Genomic DNA, 21,247 nt, shown 5'->3' on the forward strand with positions numbered 1-21,247 from the left:
GTCTTCTGGAATGTAAACCTGGAGTAGATTTGCTATATACTGTCAGATTACCCTCCAGAATGATTTGTACAAGCAATGCATTAAGCACTCTGATTTTTCTACAACCTTACCTTGTTACTGTCAAACTTTTACTTTTTTCATGTTTAATTTGTAAGAAATGTGTCTGTCTTGGTTTTAATTTTTAATTCTCTATTACTTTGAAATGCACCATCTTTTTTTTTAATGTTTAATTTGGCCATTTGGATTTTCTCTTTTGTGATTTATCACTGCATATTGTTTGCCCATTTTTCTTGGTCTGTGAAAGAATTGTTTATTTTTGTGTGTTTCTTTTTTCAAATTTTAAAATCTTTATGTAGTCATAGTATCAATTTTTTTTATGATTTCCCTTTTTGTGTCATTGTTTATGAAGTCTTCCCTGCCCTAAGCTAAAAAGACATTTTTCCTACATATTCTAAAAAGTTTAAAGTTTTGCTTTAATATTTAGGTGTATAATCTACCTGAATTAATTTTTATGTGATATAAATAAAATCAATTTTTTTTATATAGTCAGTTGTAAAGTACAATTCATTGAATATTCATTCCATATAGATTTATGCCGTCTTTACTGTATAAATCTTTATATAAATAGGGATTGTTTCTGGACTTTGCTTTTCCATTGATCTGTTTGTGTATCTCTGTGTCAGTACCTTGATATCTTAATTATTCTTGCTTTATATAAATTTTTAAGCCATTGTAATTTTTTTTTTAATCTATCCCAGCAGTGAAAATTTACCTACTTAATACAGTAAGAATACTGTATAGTAACTTTCTTTGGAACCCTTGACCTTTTGAAAGCTTTATAAGTAAAAAGGAGTATGTTAATATTGCAAAACCTTATACAGAATAAATTAGATTTACTTCTAAGCTTAAAATTTTGCCTGCTGCTTTAAGTGTAATGCAAAAGCTACCAGAACCTATGTCAGAGATATCACATGATTTTTAATGAAGGACACTTTTTACCAACTTTTTGTATTTTTTAAACCAACTTTGTTAAGGCATAATTTACATATGGTAAAATGAATCCATTGGTTCAATAGGTTTTGACAAATGATCAATATATACCTCATGTATCCAACCCCACAATGAAACTGTAGAACATTTTCAGCTTCCCCAGAAGTGCTCTTTTATTCCTTTTCAGTCATTTACTGTTTCCACTTCCATTAATCCTAGTGCTCCCTCCTGCTCCAGGCATCTGCTCGTCTGCTTTCTTTAGCTATAAATTAGTTTTGGCTGCTCTAAAATTTCTTATAGATGAGATCACACAATATAATTCTTTGGTGTTAGGTGTTTTTTTTTTTTTTTTTGGCTCAGCATAATGTTTTTGAGATTCTTCCATGTTGTAGGTATTGGTAGTGATTTTCTTTTAAATTTGTAATAGTATTCTGCTGTATGAATATATAGGATAGTTTATTTATTATGATAAATATTATGAATAATGCTCTGTGGATAGTTGTGTTCAAGCCTTTGTGTATACATACACAGAATAACCAGGAGTGGAATTGATGAATCATGTTAAATTGGTTTAGAAACTGCTAAAATATTTTCCAGAGTGGTTGTACCACCAGTAGTGTATGAGTGTCCCGGTTATTTCACATTCTTGTTGACACTTAGTATAGTCAGTCTTAATTTTTAGCCATTTTAGTGTGTGAGTAGTTGTATCTCATTGTACTTTATATTTGCATTCCCCTAATGATTAATGGGATTGAGCATTTTGTCATTAGTTTATTTACCATCTGTTTTTTTCTTTTCTTTTTTTCTTTCTGGTGAATTGTCTGATCAAATCTTTTGCATGTTTTTACTGTTTGGGTGTATACCTTTCTTTCACTGAATCATGAGAGTTTGTTGACATCAGTATATCATACATGTGTGAGTTTATTGCTAAACTTCATTATGTTCTACTGATTTATAATGTGTTTACTCTAGCTTTATTGATATATAATTGACATATAACACTGTGTAAGTTTAGGGTATAGAATGTGATGATTTGATTGATACCTGCTTATGTTGCAAAATGTTTACCACAATGAGTTTAGTTAACATATTCTTCATTTTACATAATCACTGTTTTGTTGTTGTTTTTGTTGTAGTGAGAACATTAAGATTTATTCTTTTAGCAGCTTTCAAGTATTCAATGAAGTATTGTCAACTATAGCCATCTTGCTTTACACTAGATTACCTAGATTACGTATCTTTAGGTCCACATCAAACTTTACAGACTTGTAACCAAGTCAGATAATGAAAATTCACTAATTTTATAGTTTTTCAGATTTATCTCCCTTATTCTGGGTCCTCAGCATTTCCACAGAAATTTTAAGTGAACCTGTAAATTTCTACCAAAAAGGCTTATTGGAATTCTGGTTGTTTGAAAGTTAGTTTGAAAAGAATTACCATCTTAATATTGTCTTCTGATCCATAAGCAAGACATTTCTCTCTGTGCTTTGTATTTTTCAGCATAGGGATCTTGAACTCTTGTCAAACTTATAAGAATTTTTTATTTTTTTATACTATTGTAAGTAAGTGGTACTTTTTTTATAAATTTCAAATTCCACATTTTGGATGCTAGAATACAGAAATACTATTGATGTTTGTACATTGACCTTGTTAAACTCACTTCTTAGGTCTCATAACCTTTTTGTAGCATATTCCCTCCCATTTTTCTCTACTGTCAGAATTTTACTTTAGCTTGTACTATAAATGCACAGTACATTGTTACTAATTTTTTCTTTTGTATACTATCTTTTAAAATAATTTTTTTAAATATAAGAATGAATTTTATTTTAACCTTCATTTATTCCTTTTCCAGCACTCTTAATTTCTTTATGTAAATCCATGTTTATGTCTGGCATTACCTTCCTTCTGCCTGAACAACTTCTTTTAGTCTGTTTTTTTTGTTGTTGTTGTTATTACCTCACAAAAATTACTTGAAAACATTGACTTAACAACTCATTATTATCTTTCATGGGTCTGTGGCCTTAGTGGGTTTCGATGGCCATTTCTCAGTAATGTGATTGCAGTCAGATAGCATCTAGGCCTGGAGTGCTTTAAAGTCTTGATGGGATTGGATGGCCCGATGGCTCACTCACGTGGCTGGTAGTTGATACTGGATCTTGGTTTAGAGTTTAGCTGCCCCCGTAGACTGGAGGTAGCCCCTACAAATGGCCTCTCCAAAGGGCTTGGGCTCTTTACAGCACAATGTCTAGGCTTCAAGACTAAGGCCTGGAGACCAGCCTGTCATTTTTAGGTTGTCGTTTTTAGCCTGTCATTTTTAGATTGGTCTTGAGCAGTCACGGATCTTGCTCAGATTCAATGGAGAGATGAGAAAATGTCAAGAATTTGTGGCCATTTTTGATCTGTTCAAGAGTAATATGAATTTCCTTTCATCTGTATTCACCAATTCAAGGCCTTTGCCCATTCTTTTTTTATAGACTCCATTGTTTTCTGGGAGCTCTTTCATACTACAGAAATTAGCTTTTTAAGAGTATTTTTCCTGTTTAGATTTTGTCTTTTGATATTATTTATAAATCTTCCTCTTTAAAATTTCACCCTGAAATGGATGTTGATATGAATTTGTCTCTTCCTGTTCTCCTTCCTTTATCTCAGTGGTGTGCATTTGTGTAAGATGAATGAGAGGGGCTGGAAACATTTTTGCTAGAAAAGTGGAGGCTCAGTAGAATACCTGGGCATGCAGATGGGGTATTTTACTGCAAATTGCAAAATGCCTTGCTTTGGGGGAGAAAGCCTGGTGTTTATTTTGCTTTACTCAAGCCTATTCAACTTTTTTCATCCCCTAAGCTAGCCGTTTAGCACTATGCTTTCCAGCTCAAGGCTGCTTTTCTTCAATAAACATACATTTTTTCAGTCATCATCCAGTTCTAACTCCTATTAACCCTATAAGTATTGTTTATGCATCATTTCCTATGTAAAGCCTTTCCTGAAATTTCTAAGTCAGATTTAATACCCCTTCCTCCCATTGCACTTTCTGCATATCTTTATTTAAAGAACTTCTCAAGTTTTATTGCAATTTAGTATTTTATTTTTCTGCCTACCTTTTAGTTTGTGAGTCCTCCAAAAATGAATCCTGGGATGCCATGTTCATCTTTGTATTCCCAGTACAAAGCACAGTGTCAGTCATGTAATAAGCACTCTGTTTTTGACAAATGAGTGGGTTTTCAAAGTCTACTGCTACCCACTTGGTGCCTTTACAAGAATTAGAAGAGGAACAGAAAATTATACAAAAATGCAGATTTTGTTAAGATACTTCGCTGCCATCTGGAAGGAAATCTGCCATATCTGTGCTGTGAGTGGTGCCCCTTTAGATGCACATCCTTAATAACTATGTGCAGTAGCCATCAGTTTCAGAAGCTATCTCAACTACCTCTTACCTGTATACTTTGGGATTTGTGACTAAACACTTTTTGCCTTGATTTCCCTTTCCTGTAGTATGGTGATCATAATGCTTGCCTTATTTCCTTGTAAGACTATGACAATTAAATGAGATAAGACACTTTAGAAAATTTAGTAGGTGTATTTTCTTAAATACTATGAAAGATTTGAAATTATCTCCATTTTCAGTGATTAATATGTGTAGGCATGATAGAATAAATTTACTGTTTTTCAACGTTATTCAGATATGTTGACAAATACAAATTGAATACACTTAAAGGTATCCAACCTGATGATTTAATATACATTGTGATATGATTACCACAATCACGTTAACTAACACACACAATTTGTATAGAAACACAAAAGACCCAAATAGCCAAAGCAATCTTGAGAAAGAAAAATGGAGTTGGAGGAATTAAGCACCCTGACTTCAGACTATACTACAAAGCTGTAGTCATCAAAACAGCATTGTACTGTCACAAAAACAGAAATACAAATCAGTGGGCCAGGGTAGAAAGCCCAGAGATAAGCCCAGGCAGCTGTAGTCACCGAATCTGTGACAGAGGAGGCAAGACTATGTAGTGGAGAAGAGACAGTCTTCAATAAATGGTGCTGGGAAAACTGGACAGCTGCACGTAAAAGAATGAAATTATAATACTCCTAACAGCATGTGCAAAAATAAACTCAAAATGGATTAAAAACAAAGTGTTATATAAAATTTTAAAACCTTAGATAAAAAGTGTATTTTTTTCTTCTATCAATAGTGTAAGACGAATGGAATGCAAGCCTTTTCTCAAGGTCTTAATGAACAACAGCATCATTCTCCAGTTAAAAAAGGTAAATTTTTACCATAATTACCAACTTTCATAAGAGATTCTTAGCATTCATGTAAAGTTAATATTTGCTTACCTGAAAACCTTACATACATTAGAAATTTTATTATATTCTTTTGGTTGATTTCTGTATATTACAAATTATAGGTTTGACTGCTCTAAACAGACTATCATTACAGTGACAAACAAGATAGAAGTTTATTTCTATATCTTCTGTAATATGTAAAATTTTAAGCTGGTATATTAATTCTGTACTGTGAAGTTGCTACTAGCTCCAGTATTAAACTGTCCTTGGTTTTACCATCTTTAATACGTGGCTTCCATCTTAATGCCGAAGATGAATGCCTCTGCTCCAGCCATCACATTCTCTTTCTAGCCATCTGGAAGGAAGTAGGGAGGAAGAAGGTTCTTAAAACTATGACCTAGAAGTTACGTATATAACTTCTACTTAATGTCTCCTTGACTGGAACTTAGTCATGCTGTGCAAAGCAGACTGGAAAATGTGATCTTTAGCTCTGCAACCAGCTAGCTATCACTGAAGCGGAAAGGAAGAACTGCTCTTGGGAAAAACCGATATTCTCTCCCACCCCAGCAACTTTTTAATAAAATAAAGGTTTTTTATTAATGTCATTTCCAAATTTTCCAATCTATATATGTAATTTACATGTAATTAAACCCTGTTAACATTTTCTTCTAGTACTTAACTCCATATTCTAAATAAAATATTTAAATTGTTTCTATATTTTTCATTTCTATATTATATTTTGACAACCTCTTTTGGAAGATGAGACTTTATATCTTCCACATCAGTCCCCTCATTTCTTCAGCCCTTCTATCTACCCCCTCTCCACCATATAGTTACTTGAGTTTCAGTTAGAGTATCATCACTCTTTATATTATATATAGCTGTGTAATTGCAGTAGCTTAGCTGAAAAGTGGAGAAGGCAATGGCAGCCCACTCCAGTACTCTTGCCTGGAAAATCCCATGGACAGAGGAGTCTGATAGACTGCAGTCCATGGGATCGCTAGGAGTCGGACACAACTGAGCGACTTCACTTTCACTTTTCACTTTCATGCATTGGAGAAGGAAATGACAACCCACTCCAGTATTCTTGCCTAGAGGATCCCAGGGACAGGGGAGCCTGGTGGACTGCCGTCTGTGGGGTCGCACAGAGTCGGACACGACTGAAGCGACTTAACAGCAGTAGCAGCAACTGAAAAGTACATACCTGTTTCATAAAATCCATCCTTTTTTCTGGAGCTCATGTTCACCTTGTTTTTCTATGTAACTATTGTTAATTTTGCCCATCAATTGCTCCAGCAACTCTGCCACACTTATTATGGTAAAATGTATGAATTGGTACTTTTTTCCCTGGAGATGACTTTTCTTTTAGACTACTCCATTATCCGGTTCCAGTATGGATTAATTCCTCTTCAGTACTACTATAAAGCTGTTGTCTTGGAATGAATTTTACTGTTTTTGTCTGGAGACATCCTCTTTGCATTTCTTAGGTATCTTTTTTCTTGAAGTAAAACTCATCATTTAAGCTATTATAAATGTACAGTATCATGCAACCATCAGTTCAGTTCAGTTGCTCAGTCATGTCTGACTCTGCGACTGTATGGACTGCAGCACGCCAGGCTTCCCTGTCCATCAACTCCTGGAGTTTACTCAAACTCATGTCCATCAAGTTGGTGATGCCATCCAACCATCTCATCCTCTGTTGTCCCTTTCTTCTCCCACCTTCAATCTTTCCCAGCATCAGGGTCTTTTCAAATGAATCAGTTCTTTGCATCAGATGGCCAAAGTACTGGAGTTTCAGCTTCAGCATTGGTCCTTCCAGTGAATATTCAGGACTGATTTCCTTTAGGATGGATGGGTTGAATCTCCTTGCAGTCCAAGGGACTCTCAAGAGTCTTCACCAATATCACAGTTCAAGAGCATCAATTCTTCAGCACTCAGCTTTCTTTATGGTCCAGCTCATCACATCCATACATGACTACTGGAAAAACCATAGCCTTGATTAGATGGACTTTTTATTGGCAAAATAATGTCTCTGCTTTTTAGTGTGCTATCTAGGTTGGTCATAGCTTTTCTTCCAAGTAGCAAGAGTCTTTTAATTTCATGGCTGCAGTCACCATCTGCAGTGATTTTTGGAGCCCCCAAAAATAAAGTCTGGCACTGTTTTCATTGTTTCCCCATCTATTTGCCATGAAGTGATGGGACTGGATGCCATGATCTTAGTTTTTTGAAAATTGAGTTTTAAGCCAAGTTTTTTTAAGGACAGACTTTTTGGCACAGTGGGGGAAGGAGAGGGTGGAATGATATGAGAGAGTAGCATTAAAACATATACATTACCATATGTAAAATAGATAGCCAGTGGGAACGTGCTGTTTGATGCAGGGAACCCAGCGCCCATGGTCAGTGACAACCTACAGGTGTGGGATGGTAATGGAGGTGGGGAGGAGGTTTAAGAGGGAGGGGACATATGTATACTTACGGCTGATTTGTGTTGATATATGGCAGAAACCATCACAATATTGTAACATAATTATCCTCCAGTTTAAAACCACAACATTTTTAAAAATAAAAGGAAAACAACTGAATAGCCAAATAGATGCATGAAGCAAAGTCTTGAAGGAACCAAAGTGCAAGAGTTTCTTTCCCACAGATTTGATAATATCATTCTTCTGGTATATGGATGTGTTCACCCACCTGGAAACTTTCCAGAGCCTGCACTTTTTTTCTTAAACAGGTTTGTTTTTAAATTTTCATGTATTTATTTTTCACTGTGCTGGGTCTTCACTGTTGCATGGGCTTTTCTCTGTTTGCAGCAAGCATGGGCTACTCTCGAGTTGCAGTGCGTGGGCTTCTAGTTGCGGGGCCTCTCTTGTTGCTGAGCACGGGCTCTGTGGTGCACGGGCTTCAGCAGTTGTGGCTCCCGGTCTCTAGAGCACAGACTCAATAGCTGTGCACGGGCCTAGTTGCTCTGTGGGCTGTGGGATCTTCCTGGATTAGGATCAGACCCACATCTGCTGCATTGATGGGTGGATTCTTTAATACTGAGCCACCAGGGAAGCCCCCAAACGTTGTAATTTGGGGATTTTTTTTGGAAGCTTCATCACATAGGCACAATTTATCTTTAACTCAGTCTCCAACCCCTGTCCCCTTCAGAGGATGTAGGAGTGTGGCTGAAAGGTCCATGCTTCTCATCATTGCTTTGTCTTCCAGCTGACCAACCACTACCCAGGATCCCACCAAAAATCATCTCATTAGAACAGAAGACCAAATCACCCAGAAAATTTTAAGGAATTTAGGAGCTCTGTGTTAGGAACCCAGAGTCAAGTAACAAATATTAGAACGAAAGATGCTCTTAGTTTTCTTATCACTTAGGAAATTACAAGGAAAAGAATCTCTGTACTAGGAACCAGAGTAGTATATATTTTTCCTATTATTTCACAATATGGAAATCTCGGTTGCAATCCTTTTCTCTTAGCATTTTAAAAATTACTGCTCCAGTATTTCTGGCCCAGCAAATGTCTAATATAGACCAAGATGGTGGTAGTCTCTGATGAGAAATCTGTAGATATTTGAATCATTCTTCCCCTTAAAGTTAGGGATCCTATCTTGTAGCTTTGTCACCATTATCTCAAATAGTCCTTGATTCACAGTAGGTATACAATAGATGTTTCTTGAATTCATGTTGATTATATAAATTGTTCATAAGTTAATACAAAAAATAAAGGTAGGCTTATTAGAGTTCCATTTTGGCAGGATATGAATTGCCCAATAGGTATTATACTTGCTATATTTTATAAGATTTCTCTACTACTTGTGAATAACCAAATTAAAGAAGCCATGCACTTCCAATTTTCTGAAATTTTTCCGTGGTTAATTGGCTGTTTGCATGTAAAAGGAAAATTGGAGGCAGTAGATGTTTGTCAGAGTTTTTTCCCCTCCCTTCTCCTTTATGTAAAAACTACTTACTATTTTACAAAATAATGGACTGATAACTGACATCCAGTAAGAAATGAGTCAAAGGTGTTCTGAGAGACTCTGTGCTTTATAACATTATGTTTGATGTTCCATATCTACAGAGAGAATCAAATACAGCAGAGATTTCCTGTTGAAGCTCTCAAGTGTTTCCATCTGCAGAAAAAAACCAGACTTTCTGCCTGATCACCCCATTGTACTTCAAAAACCAGTAAGTAATTTTCTAATTTTGTATCATTTTAATTCTAAATATATACTAGAGATTTTCATATTATTTTCATTCTAAAGTATTTGCCTTTTAACCACTTTTAATATTTCTAATTGTGAAATGTAATTCAGAAAAGTACATAAATCTAAATATATGACCAATTTTGTAACTAATTACCACTCTTGTCAAGAAATAGGATGGAATTACATTTTAGGAAATACTTTTCTGTTGAAAGGTCATGGAAGGAGATCCTATATTATCTTCTAAAAGTCATATTGTTTTGTTTTTCAACTAACTTTTATAATTTTACTATAGGTTGTGAGATGCACAGGAGATTTTACTATATATTATGAGATACAGGTGAAGTTCTATTTTTTACTACATGGATATCCAGTCATCCTAGCAATATCTAGCAAGAGGATAGACCTGCCATCTATTTTTATATTTATGTGTGGTCTGTTTATGGGCTGTCTGTCCTGTTCAGTTACTTGTTTTATACAATAGGACATGTTCTGCAACATGACTTTGTTGTTTCTTTGCCTTTATTTTTTTGAAACATTTTATTGTCTATATGTCAATTAACAGTGCTGCAATAGTTTTAAGTGGATAGTAAAAGGACTCAGCCATAACATATACGTGTATCCATTCTCCCACAAACTCCCCTCCCATCCAGGCCTCCACATAACACTGAGAAGAGTTCTCTGTGCTGTACGGTAGGACCTTGTTGGTTATCCATCTTAAATACAGCAATGTGTACCTGTCGATCCCAACTTCCCTAACTATCCCTTACCCCATCCTTACCCCACTGGCAACCATAAATTTTTCCTTAAGTTTGTGAGTCTGTTTCTGTTTTGTAAAGTTCATTTGTATCATTTCTTTTTGGATTCATATAAGGAACGTCATATGATATTTCTTCTTCTCTGTCAGAGTTGCTTCACTCAATATGACAGTCTCTAGGCCCATCCATGTCACTGCACGTGACATTATTTCATTATTTGTAATTGCTGAGTAGTAGTCCATTGTATATATGTACCACATCATCTTTATCCATTCCTCTATCAACAGACAGTTAGGTTGTTTCCATGTCTTGGCTGTTGTAAACAGTGCTGCAGTGAATGTCGAGGTGCATGTATCCTTTGAGACCATGTGTCTCTCTCGATGTTTGCCTAGGAGTGACTGTAGGGTCATATAGTAGCTCTGTTGTTGCTGTTGTTCAGTTGCTCAGTCGTGTCCAACTCTGCAACCCCATGGACAGCAGCACGCCAGGCTTCCCTGTCCTTCACCATCTTCAAGAGCTTGCTCAAACTCATGTGCATCGAGTCGGTGATGCCATCCAACTGTCTCATCCTCTGTTATCCCCTTCTCCTTCCTTCAATCCTTCCCAGCATCAGGGTCTTTTCTAATGAATCAGCTCTTCGCATCAGGTGACCCAAGTATTGGTGCTTCAACTTCAGCATCAGTCCTTCCAGTGAATATTCAGGGTTGACTTCCTTTAGGATTGACTGGCTTAATCTCCTTGCAGTCCAAGGGACTCTCAAGAGTCTTCTCCAACACCACAGTTCAAAAGCATCAATTTTTCAGCACTCAGCCTTCCTTACGGTCCAACTCTTACATCCATACATGGTGCTACTGCTGCTGCTAAGTCTCTTCAGTCATGTCCGACTCTGTGCAACCCCATAGACAGCAGCTCACCAGGCTCCCCCGTCCCTGGGATTCTCCAGGCAAAAATACTGGAGTGAGTTGCCATTTCCTTCTCCAGTGCATGAAAGTGAAAAGTGAAAGTGAAGTCGCTCAGTTCAGTTCAGTTCAGTTCACTCAGTCATGTCCAACTCTGCGACCCCATGAATCGCAGCACGCCAGGCCTCCCTGTCCTTCACCAACTCCCGGAGTTCACTCAGACTCAGGTCCATCGAGTCAGTGATGCCATACAGCCATCTCATCCTCTGTCGTCCCCTTCTCCTCCTGCCCCCAATCCCTCCCAGCATCAGAGTCTTTTCCAATGAGTCAACTCTTCGCATCAGTCGTGTCCAACTCTTAGCAACCCCATGGACTGCAGCCTACCAGGCTCCTGCATCCATGGGATTTTCCAGGCAAGAGTACTGGAGTGGAGTGCCATTGCCTTCTCCGATCCATACATGACTACTGGGAAAACTATAGCTCTGACTTTGTGGACCTTTGTTGGCAAAGTAATGTCTCTGCTTTTTAATATGCTATCTATGTTTGTCGTAGCTTTTTCTTCCAAGGAACAAGTGTATTTTAATTTCATGGCTGCAGTCACTATCTGCAGTGATTTTGGAGCTGAAGAAAATAAAGTCTGTCACTGTTTCCTTTGTTTCCCCATCTATTTGCCATGAAGTGATGAAACCAGATGCTACTTTTAGTCTTTTAAGGAACCTCCATACTGTTCTCCATTAGGGCTGTACCAATTTATATTCCCACCAACATTTTAGTGTGGATTTTTGATAATAGCCATTCTGACTTGTGTGAAGTTATCTCATTGTATTTTTGATTTGCGTTTCTCTAATTACCAAGTGATGCTGAACATCTCTTCATGTGTTTGTTTGCCATTTGTATGTCTTCTTTGGAGAAACATCTGTTTAGGTCTTCTGCCCATTTTTTGTTGGGTTGTTTGCTTTGATGACATCAAGCCTCATGAGCTATTTGTGCATTTTAGAGACCCTTGTTAGTTACATTATTTGCAAATATTTTATCCCAGTTTGGGATTGTCTTTTCCCTTTGTTTATGGTTTTCTTTGCTGTGCAAAAGCTTTTCAGTTTAATTAGATCCTGTTTGTTTATATTTGTTTTTATTTCCATTATTGTGGGAGATGGAATGAGAAAGATATTGCTGAGATTTATGTCAGTGAGTATGCTGCCTATATTTTCCTTTGGGAGTTTTATTCTGTCTGGTCTCACATTTAGGTTTTCAATCCATTTTGAGATTTTTTTTGTATATGTGTTAAAGAATGACCTAATTTTATTTTTTGACATGTAGCTGTCCATTTTTTCCAACATCATTTGTTGAAGAGACTGTCTGTTTACCAATGTATAGTCATCCCCTTTGTCATAGATTACTTGATCATAGATGCATGGGTTTATTTCTGGGCTTTCTATCCTATTATATTGATCTATTTTTCTATTTTTGTGCCAGTACCATACTGTTGTGATTACTATAGTTTTGTAATATAGTCTGAAGTCAACAACCTGATTCCTCTAGTTCTGTTTTTCTTTCTCAAGATTGCTTTGGCCATCTGGGGTCTTTTATGTCTCTATACAAAATTTGAGATTTTTTGTTCTAATTCTGTGAAAAATGCCGTTGGTGATTTAAGAGGGATTGCATTGAATTTGTAGATTGCCTTGGGTAGTATAGTCATTTTGATGGTATTGATATTTCCATTCCATGAACATAGTATATTTTTTCCTTCTGTTTGTGTCTTCAGTTTCTTTCACTGGCATCTTATAGTTTTCAGAATACAGGCCTTTGTCTCTTTAGGTAAGTTTATTCCTAAGTATTTTATGCAGTGATAAATGGGATTGTTTCTTGAATTTCTTGTTCTCATCTTTCATTGTTAGTATATAGAAATGCAGTAGATTTCTGTGTATTAATTTTGTAACCTGAAGGTTTATCACATTCATTGATGAGCTCTAGTAGTTTTTTGGTAGAATCTTTAAGATATTCCATGTATAGTATCATGTCATCTGCAAACAGTGAAAAGTTTAACTTCTTTTCCAATTTGAATTCCCTTTATTTTTCTTGTCTGATTTCTGTAACTCAGATTTCCAAAACTGTGTTTAATAAAATTGGTGAGAGTGGACATCCTTGTCTTACTTGTGGTTTTAGAGGACATGCTTTCAACTTTTCACCATTGAGTACGATGTTAGTTGAAGGTTTGACATATATGGTGTTTATTATATTGAGGTATATTCAACCTGTGCCCATTTTCTGGAGAGTTTTTGTCATAAATGGGTACTGAATTTTGTCAAAATATTTTTCTGCATCTATTAAGATGATTATATGGTTTTTATTCTTATATGGTGTATCAAATTGATTGATTTGTGTATACTGAAGAATCCTTGCATTCCTGGGATAAATCCCACTTGGTCATGATGTATGATCCTTTTAATGTGTTGTCAGATTCTGTTTGCTAGGATTTTGTTGAGGATTTTCGCATCTGTGTTCATCAGTGATTTTCTTTTCTTATGGTGTCTGTCTGGTTTTGGTATTATGGTGATGGTGGCCTCATAGAATGAGTTTGTGAGTTTTCCTTCCTTTGCAATTTCTGGAACAGTTTCAGAAGGATAGGTGTTAGCTTTTCTCTAAATTTTTGATAGTATTCACCTGTGAAGCTATCCAGTCCTTGACTTTTGTTTGTTAGAAGTTTTTTTTTTTTCAATGACAATTTCAATTTCAGTTCTTTGATTGGTCTGTTCATATTTTCTGTTTTTTTTTCTGGTTCAGTCGTGAGAAGCTCTACCTTTCTAAGAATTTGTCCATTTCTTCCAGGTTGTCCATTTTACTGGCATGTAGTTGGTTGTAGTAATCTCTTATGATCCTTAGTATTTCTGTGGTGACAGTTGTCACTTCTCATTTTCATTTCCAACTTTATTGATTTGAGTTTTCTCTTTTTTTTTCTTGATACTCTGGATAAAGGTTTATCAAATTTATTTATCTTTTCAGAGAATCAGCATTTAGTTTCATTGTTCTTTCCTATTATTTTCTTTGTCTCTATTTCATTTATTTCTGCTCTGATCATTATGATTTTTTCCTTCTATTAACTTTAAGTTTTGTTTGTTCTTTAATTGTTGTAAGATTAGGTTGTTTATTTGACATTTTTCTTGTTCTTGAGGTAAAATTGTATTGCTATAAACTTCTGTATTAGAACTGCCTTTGCAGCATCCCATAGGTTTTGGATCATTGTGCTTTCATCTTCATTTTTCTTTCGCATTTTTTATTTCTTTTTTTTTGCTTTATTCAGTGATCCATTGTTTGTTTAGTAACATATGGTTTAGCTTCCTTCTGTTTGTATTTTTTTATAGCTCTTTTTCTTGTGGTTCACTTCTAATCTCATTGTGTTGTGATCTGTGATTGGAAGTCAAGCGGGCTTTAGGAAGCATCACTACGAACAAAGCTAGTGGAGGTGACGGAATTCCAGTTGAGCTATTTCAAATCCTGAAAGATGATGCTGTGAAAGTGCTGCACTCAACATGCCAGCAAATTTGGAAAACTCAGCAGTGGCCACAGGACTGGAAAAGGTCAGTTTTCATGCAATCCCAAAGAAAGGCAATGCCAAAGAATGCTCAAACTACTGCACAATTGCATTCATCTCACACGCTAGTAAACTAATGCTTAAAATTTTCCAACCCAGGCTTCAGCAATACGTGAACCGTGAACTTCCTGATGTTCAAGCTGGTTTTAGAAAAGGCAGAGGAGCCAGAGATCAAACTGCCAACATCCGCTGGATCATCAAAAAAGCAAGAAAGTTCCAGAAAAACATCTATTTCTGCTTTATTGCCTATGCCAAAGCCTTTGACTATGTGGATCACAATAAACTGTGGAAAATTCTGAAAGAGATGGGAATACCAGACCACCTGACCTGCTCTCTTGAGAAACCTGTATGCAGGTCAGGAAGCAACAGTTAGCATTAGACATGGAACAACAGACTGGTTCCAAATAGGAAAAGGAGTACATCAAGGCTGTATATTGTCACCCTGCTTATTTAACTTACAGAGGATATCATGAGAAACACTGGGCTGGAGGAAGCACAAGCTGGATTCAAGATTGCCAGGAGAATATCAATAACCTCAGATATGCAGATGACACCACCCTTATGGCAGAAAGTGAAGAGGAACTAAAGAGCCTCTTGATGAAAGTGAAAGAGGACAGTGAAAAAGTTGGCTTAAAGCTCAACATTCAGAAAACGAAGATCATGGCATACAGTCGCATCACTTGATGGCAAATAGATGGGGAAACAGTGGAAACAATGGTTGACTTTATTTTTCTGGGCTCCAAAATCACTGCAGATGGTGACTGCAGCCATGAAATTAAAAGATGCTTACTCCTTGGAAGGAAAGTTATGACCAAACCTAGACAGCATATTAAAAAGCAGAGACATTACTTTGCCAACAAAGGTCCGTCTAGTCAAGGCTATAGTTTTTCAAGTGGTCATGTATGGATGTGAAAGTTGGACTACAAAGGAAGCTGAGCGCCAAAGAATTGATGCTTTTGAACTGTGGTATTGGAGAAGACTTGAGAGTCCCTTGGACTGCCAGGAGATCCAACCAGTCCATCCTAAAGGAGATCAGTCCTGGGTGTTCATTGGAAGGACTGATGCTGAAGCTGAAACTCCAATACTTTGGCCACCTGATGTGAATAGCTGACTCAATTGAAAAGACCTTGATGCTGGGAAAGATTGAGGGCAGGAGGAGAAGGGGATGACAGAGGATGAGATGGTTGCATGGCATTGCTGACTCGATGGACATGGGTTTGGGTAGACTCCGGGAGTCTGGTGTGCTGCGATTCATAGGGTCGCAAAGAGTTGGACACGACTGAGCGACTGAACTGAACTGTGATTGGATAAATACTTGATATGATTTTATCTTTTTATGTTTATCAAGGCTCACCTCACATGGCTCAGCATGTGGTCAGCCTGGAAAGTGTTCTGTGTGCACTTCAGCTTCTGCTTCTGTGTATTCTGCTGCTTTAAGATAGGAAGTTTTATAAATATGAATTAAATGTATCTGGTATAATGTATCACTAACCCTGTGTTTATTGATTTTCTGTCTGGACGATCTCTCCATTGATGAAAGTGGGGTGTTAATGTCCTCCAGTATTATTGTGTTACTGTCAATTTTTTTCCTTTATGGATGTTAGTATTTACATTATATATTGAGGTGCCCCTGTGTTAGGTGCATATATTTAACAATTGTTACATCTTCTTAGATTGATCCTTTTATCATTAGGAAGTACCTTTTTTTGTCTATTATTACAGTCTTTGATTTAAAGTCAGTTTTGTCTGATATGAGAATTGATAATTCCATTTTCTTTTGATTTCCATTTGTGTGGTATACCTTCTATCCCCTCACTTTCCCTATGTTTGTGTTTCTAGATCTGAGGTTGGTCTCTTATAGACAGCATATATACTTGTCTTGTTTTTGTATCGACCCTACCAGGCTTTGTCTCTTGACTGGCACATTTAATCTATTTACATTTATTGGTAATTATCAATATGTGTATTTCTTTTGCCATTTTCTTAATTATTTTGGGTTTGTTTTTGTAGGCCTTTTATCTTCCCCCCTCTTTTGTTCTCTTGTGGTTTGATGACCATCTTTAATGTTGTGTTTGGGTAGCTTTTTCTTTTGTGTCTTTGTGTTCCCAGAAGGTCTTGGAATAGGAAATGACAACCCACTCCAGTATTCTTACCTGGAGAATCCCATGGACAGAGGAGCCTGGCAGGCTACAGCCCATGGGGTTGCAGAGATTCAAACAACTGAGCAGCTGAGCACAAGGAAGTTTTTTTGGTTTGTTTTGTTTTTAATTAATTGAAAGATAATTGCTGTACAGAATTTTGTTTTCTGTGAAACATCAACAAGAATCAGCCATAGGTATACACTGTCCCCTCCCTCCTGAACCTCCTTCCCGTCTACCTCCCCATCCCACCCTTCTAGATTGTTACAGAGCCCCTGTTTGAGTTCCCTGAGCATACAGCAAATTCCCATTGGCTATCTATTTTACGTATGCTCATGTAAGTTTCCCTGTCGGTGTCTCCATGCATCCCACCCTCTCCCTCCTCCCCTGCCCCCATGCCCTAAGGTCTGTTCTCTATGTCTTTCTCCATTGCTGCCCTAGAAATAAATTCATCAGTGTCATCTTTCTGATTCCATATATATGCGTTAGTATATGATATTTATATTTCTCTTTCTGGCTTACTTGTAGCACAGCTTCTTTATCCATTCATCTGTTGATGGGTATCTTGGTTGCTTTCATGTTCTAGCTATTAAGAATAGTGCTGCAGTGAACATTGGTGTACATGTGTCTTTTTGCAGTTTTGGTTTCCTCAGGGTATATGTCTAGTAGTGGGACTGCTGGGTCATGTGGTTTTATTCCTAGTTTTTAAGGAAGTTTTAATATAACAGTACATAAATCCACAAGTTTTTTTTTTTTCAAGTTGGTACTTTCCTGCTTAGAGGAATTCCTGTAACGTTTGTTGCAAAGCTGGTCTGGTGCTTTTGTTTATCATTTTGTTTGTCTTAGCTTTTGTTGGTCTGTAAAGCTTTTGATTTCTCCATCAGCTCTGAATGAGAGCTTTGCTGGGTAGATTATTCTTGGTTGTAGTTTCTTCCTTATTATCACTTTAAATATATCATGCCACTCCCTTCTGCTTGCAGAGTTTCTGCTGAGAATTCAGCCAATAACCTTATGGGAGTTCCTCTTGTATATGATATTTCCTTTTTCTCTTGTTTTAATATTTTATGTTTGTCTCTGATTTTTGTCAATTTGATTACTATGTGTCTCAATGTGTTCTTCCTCAGGTTTATTCTGTTTGGGACTCTGTGCTTCCTTGACTTGATTGACTGTTTCCTTTCCCATGTTATGCAGTTTTTTTACTGTAATCTTTTCAATTATTTTCTCAGGCCTTTCTCTTTCTCTTCTTCTAGAACCCCTATGATTTGAATGTTGGCATGTTAAATATTGTCACAGAGGTCTCTGAGACTGTCCTCATTTATTTCATCCTTTTTTATTCTGCTTCTCAGCAGTTGTTTTCACCATTCTATCTTTCAACTCACTTATCCATTCTTCTGCCTCAGTTATTCTGCTATTGTTTCCTTCTAGTGTATTTTATATTTCAGTTATTGTATTTATCTCTGTTTGTTCTTTAGTGCTTTTGCTTAGTTGCTCAGTCATGTTTGCCTCTTTGCAACCCCATGGACTGTAGTCTGCCAGGCTCCTCTGTCCATGGGATTCTCCAGGCAAGGATATTGGAGTGGGTTGCCATGTCCTTCTCCAGATCTTCCCGACTGGCATCAAACCAGGTCCCATGCATTGCAGGCAGATTCTTTCCCAGCTGAGCTTTTGTTTAACATTTCTTGCATCTTCTCAGACTTTGCCTCCATTCTTTTCCCCAGATCCCAGGTCATTTTCACTGTCGTGGAATCCTTTTTCTAGAAGGTTGCCTATCTCCACTGCATTTAGGTTTTTTTGGAGAGTTTCTGTCTTGTTCCTTCATCTGTTTATGATCCTCTACCTTTTTTGTTTAACTGTCTGTGGTTATGGTTTTTGTTTTAGAGGCTGCAGGATTGTAGTTCTTTTTGTTTTTGCTCTCTGCCCTCTGGTGAATGAGGCTACCTAGGAAGCTATGCAAGCTTCCTGATGGGAGGGACTAGTGGTGGGTAGAACTGGGTCTTGGTATGGTTATCAGGGGCCATGCTCGCTAAAGCTTTCATCTGCTTTTCTGCTGATGGTTGGGCCTGCTGTCCCTCCTTGTTAGCTCTTTGGCCTGAAGCAACCCAGCCTTGGAACCTACAGGGATCACATTATTTTGGACAACTCATATACACTGAAATTGAGTTTACTTTTGTTTTTTGCATTAATAATGTTGTTAAAAAATTAGGTACTACAGAAACAGAACTGGTTTGGAATATAATCTGTTTTAAAATGAATTGCATATGTTCTTCTATGAAAAAATTGTTTTTCTTTTTGACAAATTCCAGTTACTTTAATAGTTTCTATAGAAACAGGCATTTAGATCTGCAAACAATAAGCCACAGAATTTGTTCAAGAAAATAATTATTGAAAGCTACATTCATTCAACCTAATTGGTAAATTAACATTTTCTTCTTTATTACAGGAAAACAACCAAAGCTTTAAGTAGCATTTTAAGAACATATGTATTTGAAGATAAAGAATTATTCATTTTCTATTTTGGACACCTGCAAATGAAGTGGATCTAGTAACAATAACTGTAATGACTGTGCCAATTCAATTTATTTTTAATTTCAATGGTTGGGTAATTTGGTTTCTCCTAAAATGAGAAAGAGATTTAAACCTTAAAAATTTTCTAATCAGTTTCAGCTTTGTAGGCAGTTTCCTGCATAAATTGGGAAGTAACACTGAAAAGTAAGAATTTGGTTAGTGAAATGGGAAGACTGTGTATTTATAATTTGAATGCTACTTGCAATTTTTTGTTTTTCATCACTTGTAATAATGGAATGGAAATGTAAGCTGTAAAGATTCACAAATATAAAGTATTTGCTACGATGTATATATGATACATAATTTCTTGTTGCTTTAAAGTTGCTTTTGTTTTGTTTCCCACTGATTTCATACTAGCACTTGAAAGGATCTTTACAATCTCCATAGAGGCTTAGAATAATTCAGGATGTTCAATGAACAGTTCTCAATGACAGGAGGTAGAATATTATAAGAGGTATTTCTTTTCAAATATATGATTGATCTCTAGGTTTGTGATAATAACAACATTGTCTAAGATTCTTTTATTTCCAAAAGAGGAATAATTGAGGCATTTGCAAATAATTGAGGTGCATTAAATTTCAATTCTGTAATTTCTTATAGCAAGAATATGTACGGATGAAGAATCTGGGGGTTTAAACTTTTAGCTCCTAGAAATTTTATACAATAAATCTACAATTTGTCATTCTGGATATTATTCTTTAAAAAAAAAATTTCCAGCGCAGTGTCACAGATACTGAAAATTGCTGATATAAAGGTAAGTGTAAACTCTCCCTGGTTTGAATCTCTCAGATCCCTGGGTCCATTGGCAAGGAATCCAAGGACATCATTTGTCAGAAAGTTTATCTTAAACTGAATGCTGAACTCCTAAAACCATGACCTTTTTCTTCACTTGTCTTTGGGCTTGTTACCCAGATTCAAACTTTAGTCCAAAGTTTCTCATCTTGGTCTTTATTATACTACTTTTCATTGTTTTGTTCCCCAGAAAAAGATTGCTCTTTAAATAGGAAAAAAAAGCCTTCACTAGCCATAAATTTATTGGTTTACTTAAAAATGAGTTTAAACCTATGGTCCAATTTTTTTCACTTGTTTTTGCCCTATTATTTCTGTTATATCATAGGTTCTAGTATTTATATGTGTATGATACACACACACTGTCACATACATACATAAAAATACATGTAATTTATAGAAGAGCTAGGGTCATGTCAACAAAAAATAATTAAAAAGATTTACCATATAATTAACTTGGTTTGCTTTATTATTTATCTATTCTTAAAGGCTGTTGACTCTACTTAAAAAACGTGATAGAACTTATTCCAATTTGGAATCTAAAGTGCCCTTTACTTAGCACTGTTACTGAGGGCAGAACCCTTTTGAAGTCATACTGCCATTCCACTTGGAAACTGCCTAGTATCCAAAGGATTTGATGTATTTTCTGAATCTACTGAAATGGACTGGCCAGAACAATATATTGATTGGCTATAGTTTGTATTTTCGTAATCATTTATAACCAGCATTTTCAAGAAGATCTGTATATCAAAAGTCCCCAAGGTTTCAAACTCTTGATCCTTTCTTACTGCATATAATCAAAATAAGACTGCAGACTGTTTATTATCTCTTTGCCTTTGTACATACATATAGCGTATTTAAATAATCATTGTATATCTCTATTCATATTGTTCTTTGCTTTGTATGTAAATTAAAACAGTTGAGCCAGGTGTTGTTTCATAGCATTTTCACATTTAGAAATGACCAGACACAGACACACACAATATGACTATGTATGTCAATATTCACTACCTACTTCCTGTAGAAGCT

General features: G+C 36.3%; 1 protein-coding gene across 3 annotated transcripts in view; it reads left to right on the forward strand.

Annotated features, from left to right (window-relative positions):
• C11H8orf88 (chromosome 11 C8orf88 homolog) overlaps positions 1-20,189 on the forward strand; it is a 31,420-nt gene extending 11,231 nt beyond the window's left edge. For 2 of the 3 annotated variants that reach the window (XM_068983943.1, XM_068983944.1), the window contains exons 4-6: positions 5,190-5,262; positions 9,357-9,463; positions 19,305-20,189. In XM_068983943.1, the coding sequence (XP_068840044.1) occupies positions 5,190-5,262; positions 9,357-9,463; positions 19,305-19,328 (204 nt within the window). In that variant the 3' untranslated portion in view covers positions 19,329-20,189. Of the gene's footprint in view, positions 1-5,189; positions 5,263-7,930; positions 8,015-9,356; positions 9,464-19,304 lie in introns of those variants that run through there. The other variant, XM_068983945.1, reaches the window with a different exon arrangement.
• The last annotated feature ends 1,058 nt before the right edge of the window (positions 20,190-21,247 follow it).

Source organism: Capricornis sumatraensis, chromosome 11 (assembly GCF_032405125.1).
Source record: "Capricornis sumatraensis isolate serow.1 chromosome 11, serow.2, whole genome shotgun sequence".
In the NCBI taxonomy this organism is placed as follows: Eukaryota; Metazoa; Chordata; class Mammalia; order Artiodactyla; family Bovidae; genus Capricornis; species Capricornis sumatraensis.